This window comes from Sesamum indicum, linkage group LG13, assembly GCF_026168435.1.
Source record: "Sesamum indicum cultivar Baizhima isolate 11 linkage group LG13, ASM2616843v1, whole genome shotgun sequence".
Taxonomy (NCBI): Eukaryota; Viridiplantae; Streptophyta; class Magnoliopsida; order Lamiales; family Pedaliaceae; genus Sesamum; species Sesamum indicum.
In genome coordinates, this window is record NC_142669.1 from 8,248,934 (window position 1) to 8,259,878 (window position 10,945).

A 10,945-nucleotide genomic window follows, 5' to 3' on the forward strand; every position below is an offset into this window, starting at 1 on the left:
GGAGAAGAAAGACAGATAAACTGCTTCACTGAAACAAATAAATCAGCAAACGGTGATTAACAGGAGACGCATAATGCTTTACAGGTCACACAAAAAGCAACAATCATAAACCTGGATTGATCTTTATTCACAAAACAGCATACATCAATCATACTCAAGTTTTCTCCCTCTTTTGCCAACCAACTCAATTTTACAGTACACAAAATGGAATGCTGCAGTGCCTGATACCACCTGCAGCCCGACTCAGAGACATTTTCTAAGCTTTTTATAAATACGCAGTATATAATCTTTTACACATAAACTTGGTGACAGATCCACGCCTGGGCTCTACATGCAGCAAAACCATTTTTTCTGCAAATCGACAAAAATTTATCAGTTTTCGGCAGTTAAGAGCAGATCAAATCAAAACTAATGGAGGTCTGCAAAGGGCCATGTTTAATTATCTATGTATGGGCTGTCAACTTTTTCAATATCACAAAAATGTAATAAAAACTTAGGGAGCATATATATGCTTGGTGATTTTTCAAAATAAATCAACAAAAACAATTGATACAAAAACACTCATAAGACTGTAAAGATCAATGTCCTTTTCCATTATATCACTCTTTAAATGAAATTTCAACAGTGGACGCTCAAATGTTTCCTATATATCTGAATCAACAATGAAAGGAATTACGTATCAAAGTGCAGGCAATAGGTCTTCCAGAATAGATATATTAAGCTATATCCATCCCATATGCAGATATGTAGAATATTTAATTCAGGAACAACTTACACCCTGGGGTTTTAAAGGTTCCTCTGCTTGCTTTGTACTTGAATCCACCTTTGTAGGAGAATCTGGCTTCCCACCTGTCTTCTTCTCATCTCTGGCCTTGTTAAATATTACGGTAAATCCCTCTGCTGAAGCCGGATCATTAACATCCCATTCACCAAATTTTGGCAACGGCCGACCCTTCTCCTGCAAAAAGGTATAGGCAAAAAGTTCTTAGAACTTTAATAGAAGATGCATGAAGATGCTGAAGGCCCAGATTAACTGAAAGTCTAACTAAGGTTTCAAAAGTGTAAGTTACTATTTTTAGATGTTCAAAACCAAGAGAAGAAATAGCACCGGGGAAGAAGGAAAGATGAAAGATTAAATTCTAATACTGATCAACCTGTAATGTGAAAAAAGATGAATGGATGATGACATGGAAATAAAACCACCAGTGTGGCAGAAATATCATCATATCAATTAACAAAAAAGGCTGAGCTAGATACAACCAAACTAGGATATCATTCAGCAATATCGTATCACCAGTCAACAGGAAAGGTCGGACTAGATGCAACCCAAACAAGGATATTACTAGGCTTGGTAGTTTGACAACACAAAAGGTGAAACTATGGAATCTGTGTACCCCTGTAGCTGGAATAGCATACAAGAGTATCTGAGAATTATGTAGCATTAGTTTTAGTTTCTTTCAGTTACATTAGTACAATTTAGCAATTATTAATGCCATAGATGGAAACATCTATACAGAAGCATGAAATTAAAATAAATGATCTATTAAATAAGAGCGCAATCTTGAAATAAATACATAACCATGTCAGTGTAACACCATAAGCATGAATAACTAGGCTCATTTTATGGATGTTATCAATACTTCAGTATGCTATGCAATCCAATGCAACAAAAAGTTTATGATGAAATCTAAAATCATATGAACTTCATAATAACCTTTATGAGAAATTAAGAAATCTAACTCTGGAGGCATCATGATAAAGCAACTCAGCTTTCAAATCTTGAATCAAGTTCACCCAGGTCATAAGTTGATACCAGCAACAAGTTTACAATTTCATTGATGTATAGACCATATAGACCAAATATCCATTTCCCCATAAAGAACCCAATCGATAATTGTTCAATTGATTGTGCCTCAGTGACGACAAGTTATATAGGTTCCCAAGGTCCATTGGCCACAACAACAAAAGAATATTAGAAATCAACAGAGAATATCTTTCTCCATTAATCAGTGAAACAGAAAGCAATAGAAAACTAACTTTTACTTCTGATCCATTGTTCTTCTTGACCTCTAACTGATAACTGTCCACTACAGCATACCAACTTCACAAAATACAGGTAAAGAGAACCGATCATACGAAAGTCAAATCAGATTTTTGACAATACACACACAAATTAGGAAAATACAATCAGGATGATTAAAAGGCAGAACAACTTTATCAGCTAAAAATCTCGATTATAAAAAGAGCAAAAAAGAGAAACTACATCCACTACATAGCAAATAAAGAAGACGAAGATGAGAAGTATTTCACCTGCTCATTAATTTGCTTTTCAATTTTCGGTTTCCCTTCGGCACAGTATATAAGACGAAAAGTTAATTTTAATTCAATTCCTCTCGTAACTAAACATCGCCATTTAATTTAACTACAGCTCATGAAACCCCAATTACACAACAGCCAGCATCTAATCCCCGACATCAAACAACAAAGGCAACCTCAAACCAACTCCAGACACCATCGCTCCACAACAGGAAAAAGCGATCAACGAAACCATCAAACCACGATACAAAATTAAACATCTTCACGGGAATACATATGCAAAGCAAAATCTAAATCTGCCAGAATCCATCCTATCGGATTCAACAACAACAACAACTACAATCGAATCACATACCGACATGAATCCTCAGGAAGAGATATCACTATGCAGAACTGAGTCGAGACGGAGAATATAGAGAGAGAATGAGGGAGACAAAGAGAGAGAAGGAAATTCGGGTTGAGTGTTAACTAGCTGTATACGGAGGTATGCGTCTTAGATGCTACCCAGTATATAGTAGTCGTATAAATACGGAATAAGCGTACACCACTGCACCAGTCGCCTCACCCACTCTAATAATCATCATTTTTTCCAATCCTCGTTTTTTATTTTATATTATTTTAAATTGGAAATTCATCTTTGATTCCATTATTTTTAGTGCTCTTCATAGTTCGATTTCTTGATCGAAACCAAAATTTTGATATGTATAATCGAAATTAAATTTTGGTATCCATTCATTACACCAAAGTAAACATTGATTTTTTTTCAAATATAAATTACATATAATTCATAATAAATAAATAGATATTAATATTAAATAACAAATTGGGATAAGAAATCTCGATAATTTCCGTAATATTCTGAACCAAATTAAATTTTTTTATTTTTTACTATTCGATTTGGTATTAAGTAAGTCATTTTGCTATACTGAAAGTTTAATACGGTACGACTCTATAAATCTAAAATCGATTGCACACCCATAATTATTTTTGTAATGTTTTACCTAAAATTTCAAAGAGTATTTTAAATTATAAGTATGTATTTATATTCTATATTTTCTTAAGAAAATAATAAATAAAAAGAGTGCCAAATTCGATTCTTTTAATTATTCTTTTTATGTGGTAAATCAAATGGGAAAGCATTGGTGGCAATAACACCATATAAACTCATGAAAAAAAAATTACGTATGTACTATATATGATATATTCTGATATATCATATGATATAATTGATCATTTTTAATCAGATAAAAAAAAGAAAAAAAGAAAAAGGGCAGAGGAAATTCGACATCGTCTATATGAATGTGTACTCAAATAAATTGCAAAATACTGAATAAACACATAATAATAACGATGTCGTATGTAACCTCACTATTAATAATTTATATAGATACAAACTTAGGTGAACGAAATCATCAAATTTTAGGACAGACAATGATAGGACAAACAACATGCGCTTATAGTATTGCCGGATTGTGTGAAGCGATGATCCATCGACATGTTCGTCTGCTGTTTGTCTTAAAAGGCGCAATCCAGATGAGAAATAGCAAGCTTCCACGACAAGATCACCGACCGGTCTTCCTCCCTAGGCGCAACCTCATCACACTGCTTCCCACACGCTATTCATTTCCCTCCCAGTTCTTGCGTTTTCGATTTTTTTATTATCAAATAATAATTTTAAATATGTACATTTGACGTTAATTTCGTATATACAAAGCGTGTTTATAATACGATGCAAACATAATATAATTTTATAGGTTAATTATATTTAAATCTCCTTTAAAAATATAAAATAATATTTTTTCTTAAAAAACTTTTAAATTTATACTTACATCACTTCTAAAAAATCATTATTTATACCTAACTTTCTTTTGTCAGGGTTTGAACAAAAAAATGCTGATGCTAGCAAAACGAAATTATATAATTTTTTGATTTTACCCCTTATTTAACATTCTAATTTAATAATTTTGTATTTGAAAGAAAAAAAAGTATAATAATATGAACCGCGCTTTATATATATATATTATTTTTATCCCTTTATAAGTATAAAAATATACACGAAAATATTAAATGAGAGAAAAATTAAAAATATATGTAATTTTTTTTCTCCCAACGTCAGCATTTCTCATTCAAATCCTAACGGAGGGGGTTAGGTGTAAACGAAGAATTTTCAAAGAGAGTGTAAGTGTAATTTCAAAACTTTTTTTAGGTAAAGTATATTTTTTCATTTTCAGATAGAGGTCTATGTGTAATTAATCCTAATCTAATAATAAAAGATTCGAACAGTTTGAGTTGAACTGTATAATTGATGTTGGGACAAGTTCAGTACTACCGTCTTCGTATCAAATGATAGTTGGGAATAATATTGATGAATATCATGGTCTACAAGATGTTAGTCTCAATGAGTTCTTGGGAAATAAGTCCGAGATCACGAACACACATCAAAGGTGCTGGAGCTGACCTCAACGATAACTCTTCAATGGTCAAATTAGATAATGGTCTACAAGTCATTAGGTCGAAACTGAACGTGAATATCAAACTAATGGTGAAGCATTTAAAATACCCGAATATTCAATTTGGAAGGTACGTATAAATTTTCGACAACTTTTCGATGGTCAAATCGAGTAATGATTTTCATCTAGTGTTTAAAGTTGAAATATTATAAATAAGTACAAAATTATAATTCAAATCCCATAAAAATATGTATTTATTATAAATTTAAGATTTTATTGATGTACTCACTAAATGGATCTACTGATCAATTTATTAAAATATTAATGTAAGAAATAGTTTAATGTAATTATCCACTCTAACTAATTAAAAAAAAAAGAAATATTAACAAAAAGAACCTTATTGGGCCGGCCATGGGCCTTAAGATGAAGTTTATTTGGGCCGGGAATTTTAGGTGTCTTTTAGAAATTGTGTCCAGTTCGACGGCACCAAATTTTCGTGCTACTGCTTCATTGACGTGACACGTAATCGCTTGGCCGGGCCGGGAGGGTTCTTCGCTTAGCAGTAACAACGGAGTAGCCCTAAAATGAGAAAGCGCACACAATGAAGAGAAGTTACCTGGTTCGGGCCCTCACCCGAACCCGAAATAGGACCTCATTGCTCACCCGCTCCTTGTGCTCCTCAGCTTCTCAGCCTTCGGGTGCCGACGTGGCGCTGAAGAATGTGACGAAGTCGAACTTTGAGCCGGCGCTGGCCGAGCTGCGGCACCATGTGAGAGAAGCAGATTTCGTGGCGGTCGACTTGGAGATGACGGGGGTGACCAGCGCGCCGTGGCGTGAGTCCTTCGAGTTTGATCGATCCGACATCCAGTATTTGAAGATTAAAGACTCCGCCGAGAAATTTGCTGTCGTTCAGTTCGGCGTCTGTCCCTTCCGATGGGACCCACATAGCCGCTCCTTTGTTGCCCATCCGTAAGCTTGTGTGTTTCTGTGAATAAATTTTGAAAATATCAAATATAAAAAGCTGGCAATCTTGTGTTCAATTTTTTTTTTCCCTTTTGGGGCGCACCGGGGGGTGGGGGGATTTCTGCTCTTATTTTTGAGCTAGATTATGTTGTTTCTTTGCTTCAATTGGAATTGATAAAGAAAAAATTGAATCCTTTGTTTTTTGGGCCGTTGAATTATGTTTTCGGTAGTGCACTACGAAATTGATGCAAGTGAAGTAGATTGGGGACTTGTTTGAATTGCTTTTTAATCGAGGGAATAGTGAATCAGCTACTTTTTGCTGTTTTTACAGGCACAACTTCTATATATTTCCAAGGCAGGAGATTGTAGGTGATGGCTTATCTTATGAGTTCCTGTGCCAGACAAGCTCGTTGGAGTTCTTGGCGAAATATCAGTTTGATTTCAATGCATGTGTTTATGAAGGTGAACTTTAGGTTTTACCATTCATTGATTGTATATTTACAAGTGATGGAAGTTTTGTTGGTCAAATTATCTAACTGCATTGGTTAGTCCTGCCGTCACCCATTTGTAGTTTGAGTTCTAGAGTTTGGAATCAAATCTAGTTGTACTTCCTAGAATTGTTCTAGATTCCCTTAACACTCATGTGCATGTGTGGAGACTCTTGTAACAAGGAAAGTTGCTGTTTTTATGGCTACTTCTCGAGAATTTGATTACCATACTCCAAGTGTCCTAACATTGCAGATTGCTACCTGGTGTCTTCTTTTGCTTCTATTTGGAGATTTTACACTCTCAAAATAATCTCAGGAATATCTTATTTATCCAGAAGCCAAGAGGAGGAAGCATTGAGACGATTAGACTCATTATACAAGGATGATAGCTCTAATGCATCATCTAACTTCAGGAATGGTGTGGAGACACAGCTGATTAGTATGGCAGATATTCTGTTTGCTGAGAGAATGAAGAACATGGTCAGTGAATGGCGGGCTGGACTATTACGAGAGGGAGGTGGGGGACATGAAATTCAGGGGAACTTGAATGGAATGAGTCAGAAATTTCAGACAACTTTCTTCCACATGCATCCAGCCCTTGTAGTGAATGGCTTGACTTCGCGCCAGCTGAGATTGATTAAGCTGGTATCACATTTTACCCCTTTCCGTGACTTTTCCACTGTCTTGAGATTTAGCATCTCTTACATATAGTTAGTGTCGGTTAGATCAAAAAGTGTCTTCATGGAATACTGATAGTTAATTCAGTCTGTAATGCGTGTATATAATCGTGCAGGGTTCATCTTGCATTTTGATAAATGTTTTCTTCTTATTTTTGTATCTTCAGACCCACAAAGCTGATATTAACTTGATCTACTTGAATGACATGCTCCTACGCTAGATAATTTGTCTCTTAAACGCAGTATAATACTAATGTGTTGTCTACAAACCTAGATCACCGAAAAGCACTTCCAAGATCTTGCTTATGTCTACGTGACTGGTGAAACTTCCAGCCGGCAACCGTTGATAGTCTATACGGATTCCACAACAGACAGGGAATCCCTGATGGTGAGGCCAAATGCAAACTTATATAGACGCTTCTATTATTTTTCTTGTTTTTATTTGACATATTTCACCAGCCATTTTCTTTCTCATCATGAATGTTAAATACCTTTGTTCTTTTACCATAAAGTTCCACTAGTTTATTATCACTTCTACGATATTTGAGCATCCACTTTTTACATACAATGCATCTGAACATTGCAATTGCAACGCAATATCAAAACAACCTTCTATAAAACAAACAAATGCTACAAAAATCAGCGTGCATGATCTTCCTGCATTTTTTTAATTGCACATCATGAGGACATGATCTCATTGACGGTTGAATCGTGTAGAGGGAGGTTAAAGCTTGTCAGAGGAAAGAAGCAGAAACTAAGATTAAAGCTGCAATTGGGTTTCGACAAGTTATTGATCTGCTTTCCTCGGAGAGAAAATTGATTGTTGGTCATAATTGTTTCCTTGGTACAAAAGTGTATTAACTATTGAGTTCCATACTGACATTCTTCTAATTATCACTTTCAAAGTCTCGCTTCTTTTCTGACACTTACTTTTTTAACACTCGGCTCAGATCTTGCACATGTTTACAACAAGTTCATTGCCCCTCTTCCCTCGACTGCTGAAGAATTCGTCTCAGCTTTTCAAACATACTTCCCACATGTAATTGATACTAAGGTGCTGCTAAACTTAGATGATGCATTACTGCGTATCGTTGGGAAAGGCGGCACATCACTTTCCAAAGCATTTGGCTTACTCTGTCGACCTATTGCTCCAAGTAGCTCAAGCACTGTTTTGGCAGGTAAACCACGTGTTATAGTGGAAGTTGAAGTGGATGATCAGAGGTTTGTTTTCCCATGCTCTTCAAATTAAAAATTTACAGCTTCATGGTAGTCTGTTTGATCTAACCTCTTTTTAGTAACAAGTGAAATACTTGTGCTTAGGTTTCCAAATTGGAACTCTGGAGCGAAGCATGAAGCTGGATACGATGCTTTTATGACAGGGTGCGTCTTTTCTCAGGCATGCCTCCATTTAGGAATTGATTTTAGCTCGCATGCAGCAGCGGTAGATTTGGTACACAATGAGAAGCTCCAAAAGTATATCAATCATTTATATCTCAGCTGGGTGAATGGAGACATCATTGATCTGAAAACAGGAAAGGGTGCAGCTGAATCGTTGGGTTCTACTAGTGTCAAGCGCCATCATCCAAAGATTGTGTTTTCAAATATGATTTTATTATGGGGACTGCCGTCAAAGCTTAGAGGAAAAGATATTAAAGATTGTTTTTGTCAAGTTTTTGGGAGAGGCTCTATTACTTCAATCTACCATTTGGATGAAACTGCAGCACTCGTTCAATTCAGCAAAGCAGAACTGGTGTCCGACTTTCTTATATTGAAGGATACCTTAGGACGAGATAATGACCCAATCTCAGTTTTGCATCCTCTATCAAGAATCTTCGAATCTGGATGTGTGCGTGCTGCCAGCTATGAGACATACAAAGAGATCTGCAGTTCGCCGGTATCAGAACTGCTATTCACGGATCAGGCTAAGGCAGTTGGAATCAACTGGAACACCAGACTGGTAGAACAAGCTATTGGGTCTGAAAACCAGGATGATGAGACGTGTGAGAAAGAACGCAAAATAAATGCTATTCCCATTTGTCAAGACCAAGGAAAGACAAGCCCTGGAACTAGTGTGTCTGATACTCAGTCAAGCTGCCATTTTCCAACTGATGAACTTGTAGATTCTTTTTATCCCTCTGAAGCTCAGATGAGCAAATAGAGTGAAAATCTGCTTTACGGCCTGTGCTTATTTCTTCATATTCTCTTCTGAAATGACAGCAATCCTTTGTTATTGGGTTGACCAGGACCGGAATAACAGATGCAATTGAAAAGATAAAATTTTCGACAAAGGGGAAAACGTTACCAGCATGGTTCAAAGAGTCACACCAACTCAAACATTTCATTGGATAGTGCTTTCCATTCCCATTTAATTTGGTTATGTTGTGGTTTTCATGCAATGTTCATAAACCAGTTCTGAATAGGTTGTTGAGAAACTTAAAAGTTAGAACATGTCTGTCCGAGGCCTGACAGATTTCTCAGTACACCCAATGTATTCAAATCTATATATACCACCTGTATATAGTGAACTTGCACTGTAAAAACAGATAATGTAACAATTCATATTCAACATAAAATCATCAAAATTAGAAAAACCCAACATCAAACCAATTACAAGCAAAAATGTCAAGAACCAAACGCCAAAAGTAACATAATCTAAGTATAACTAAACAATGATCCAAATTCCTAGCTAAAATCCAACACGGAAATATAGAGCACGACAAAAAGGCCCACAAAAGCAGTTATAAAGTAGGAAACAACAAAGAGCTTTGTGGTGGAATTAACACCCAACGTGCCCCAATCATATGATTCCCAGCCGCTATCTCCAACCGGTCCTCCATCACTGCCCGGTGATGGTGCGAGCTCCGGAGCCTCAACTTCGGACGGATGCATCACACGAACTATAACCCTCTGCCCTAACTTGCAGTGACCAGGCTGCCCACTGATGAAGTAGAAGAACCCAGGTCGATCCAACTGAAAAACCGTGTTTCCATCTTCATACTTGGAAATGGGATTTGATGTGCTGCATTTTGAGTAATCAGCAGAGGTCACTACCAGAACTGAGTCCTTTTGGTACTTGAAATCTGATGAAGGAACACAAGTTCAGTACATGAAAATCAACACATTAGATAGGGATTGTAGGAAACATAGATAGCATTTATCAACTAGGGACATTCTCTTGAATATAAATGCACATGTGGTCATTTCTAACTATAGATAGTTACATTTATACTCCATCAACTATGATCAATACAGAAAAATCGCACATAGTTTTCAACTAATTATACAAGCACCCCTTGTCATCACACTGACATCCTTCAGATATAAATATAAACATAGGGGGCATGAAGTTATGAGTTTGTAAACTTACAAAGTGTATCTCCAATATGGAATCTGTTCTTGGCAGCCCATTCATTATATGTCTCCGGCTCCTTTCCGGTTGGTATCGTCCACCCTCTCACTTCTCCAACCTGAAACTGGAAGCCAGAGATGAGCACTGGCCCCATGGCGGCTGCAAGAACAGCGGAGAAGAACACATTGTTGAAGTGTTTTGAGGCAGCTGCTGCAGAAGCCATTGTAGAGATACAAGTGTAGGAGTGATGAATTCTCTCTCTTTGACAGCAGACTGTGCATGAGTGTGTGTATATATAGAGCAGATTCTTGAGTAAGTTTTAGTTAGGTGGCAATAGAGTGGGAGAGAGAAGAGTGGGAAGTGGGCATCATCAGTTAAGCTGACGTGAGGTCTTCCATTTCTGAAACGTTGGAAGCAGTCAAACTTTGGATTTTGGCGGTAATTTAGCTGTTGGGTTGGGCCATGACAGTGTCTTAACTCTTAAGTTCCTTGCAAATATAACTCAAAATTCAGAGATATGGTTGAGGCCCAAAGGGTCTGTTCCTTTTTGTGGGATTGTGCTCTCTCTTCTGTCATCAATGCTGCCTTTTGCCTCAGCTGTAAACCAAACATTTGCACCACTTGATCACCTTCTCTTGTGTGTGTGTGACGGTGTGTTTTTGTGTTTATGAGTTTCAGACAGTATCCGAATCCGATATAGTT

At 36.7% G+C, this 10,945-nt stretch overlaps 3 protein-coding genes across 3 annotated transcripts; 1 reads left to right on the forward strand and 2 right to left on the reverse strand.

Moving 5' to 3' along the window:
- Positions 1-92: 92 nt before the first annotated feature.
- Positions 93-2,830, reverse strand: LOC105176591 (protein NOI4). Its single transcript, XM_011099453.3, has 3 exons — positions 2,672-2,830; positions 776-958; positions 93-351 (listed from the first exon to the last, which is right to left on the reverse strand). The coding sequence occupies exons 1-3, from the start codon at positions 2,675-2,677 to the stop codon at positions 328-330; spliced, it is 213 nt and encodes a 70-aa protein (XP_011097755.1). The 5' UTR covers positions 2,678-2,830; the 3' UTR covers positions 93-327.
- Positions 2,831-5,251: 2,421 nt separating this feature from the next.
- Positions 5,252-9,201, forward strand: AHG2 (Polynucleotidyl transferase, ribonuclease H-like superfamily protein). Its single transcript, XM_011099454.3, has 7 exons — positions 5,252-5,735; positions 6,061-6,191; positions 6,534-6,862; positions 7,169-7,282; positions 7,612-7,738; positions 7,845-8,115; positions 8,215-9,201. The coding sequence occupies exons 1-7, from the start codon at positions 5,368-5,370 to the stop codon at positions 9,050-9,052; spliced, it is 2,178 nt and encodes a 725-aa protein (XP_011097756.1). The 5' UTR covers positions 5,252-5,367; the 3' UTR covers positions 9,053-9,201.
- A 254-nt stretch (positions 9,202-9,455) lies between these two features.
- On the reverse strand, positions 9,456-10,718 carry LOC105176627 (early nodulin-like protein 6). Its single transcript, XM_011099500.3, has 2 exons — positions 10,262-10,718; positions 9,456-9,974 (listed from the first exon to the last, which is right to left on the reverse strand). Exons 1-2 carry the CDS (start codon positions 10,464-10,466, stop codon positions 9,577-9,579), a joined length of 603 nt encoding a protein of 200 aa, XP_011097802.1. The 5' UTR covers positions 10,467-10,718; the 3' UTR covers positions 9,456-9,576.
- Between the last annotated feature and the right edge of the window lie 227 nt (positions 10,719-10,945).

What these genes read in the sequence shown, in the direction of transcription:
- LOC105176591 (XM_011099453.3), bottom strand. An exon ending in AACCTTTAAAACCCCAGGGT is followed by an intron (nt 352 to 775) that starts GTAAGTTGTTCC and finishes GTCGATTTGCAG; the next exon opens with AAAAAATGGTTTTGCTGCAT.
- AHG2 (XM_011099454.3), top strand. Translation starts at nt 5,368, where the DNA reads ATGAAGAGAAGTTACCTGGTTCGGGCCCTCACCCGAACCCGAAATAGG. An exon ending in CAATGCATGTGTTTATGAAG is followed by an intron (nt 6,192 to 6,533) that starts GTGAACTTTAGG and finishes AAATAATCTCAG; the next exon opens with GAATATCTTATTTATCCAGA. An exon ending in CAGACAGGGAATCCCTGATG is followed by an intron (nt 7,283 to 7,611) that starts GTGAGGCCAAAT and finishes TGAATCGTGTAG; the next exon opens with AGGGAGGTTAAAGCTTGTCA.
- LOC105176627 (XM_011099500.3), bottom strand. Translation starts at nt 10,466, where the DNA reads ATGGCTTCTGCAGCAGCTGCCTCAAAACACTTCAACAATGTGTTCTTC. An exon ending in CCATATTGGAGATACACTTT is followed by an intron (nt 9,975 to 10,261) that starts GTAAGTTTACAA and finishes TTCCTTCATCAG; the next exon opens with ATTTCAAGTACCAAAAGGAC.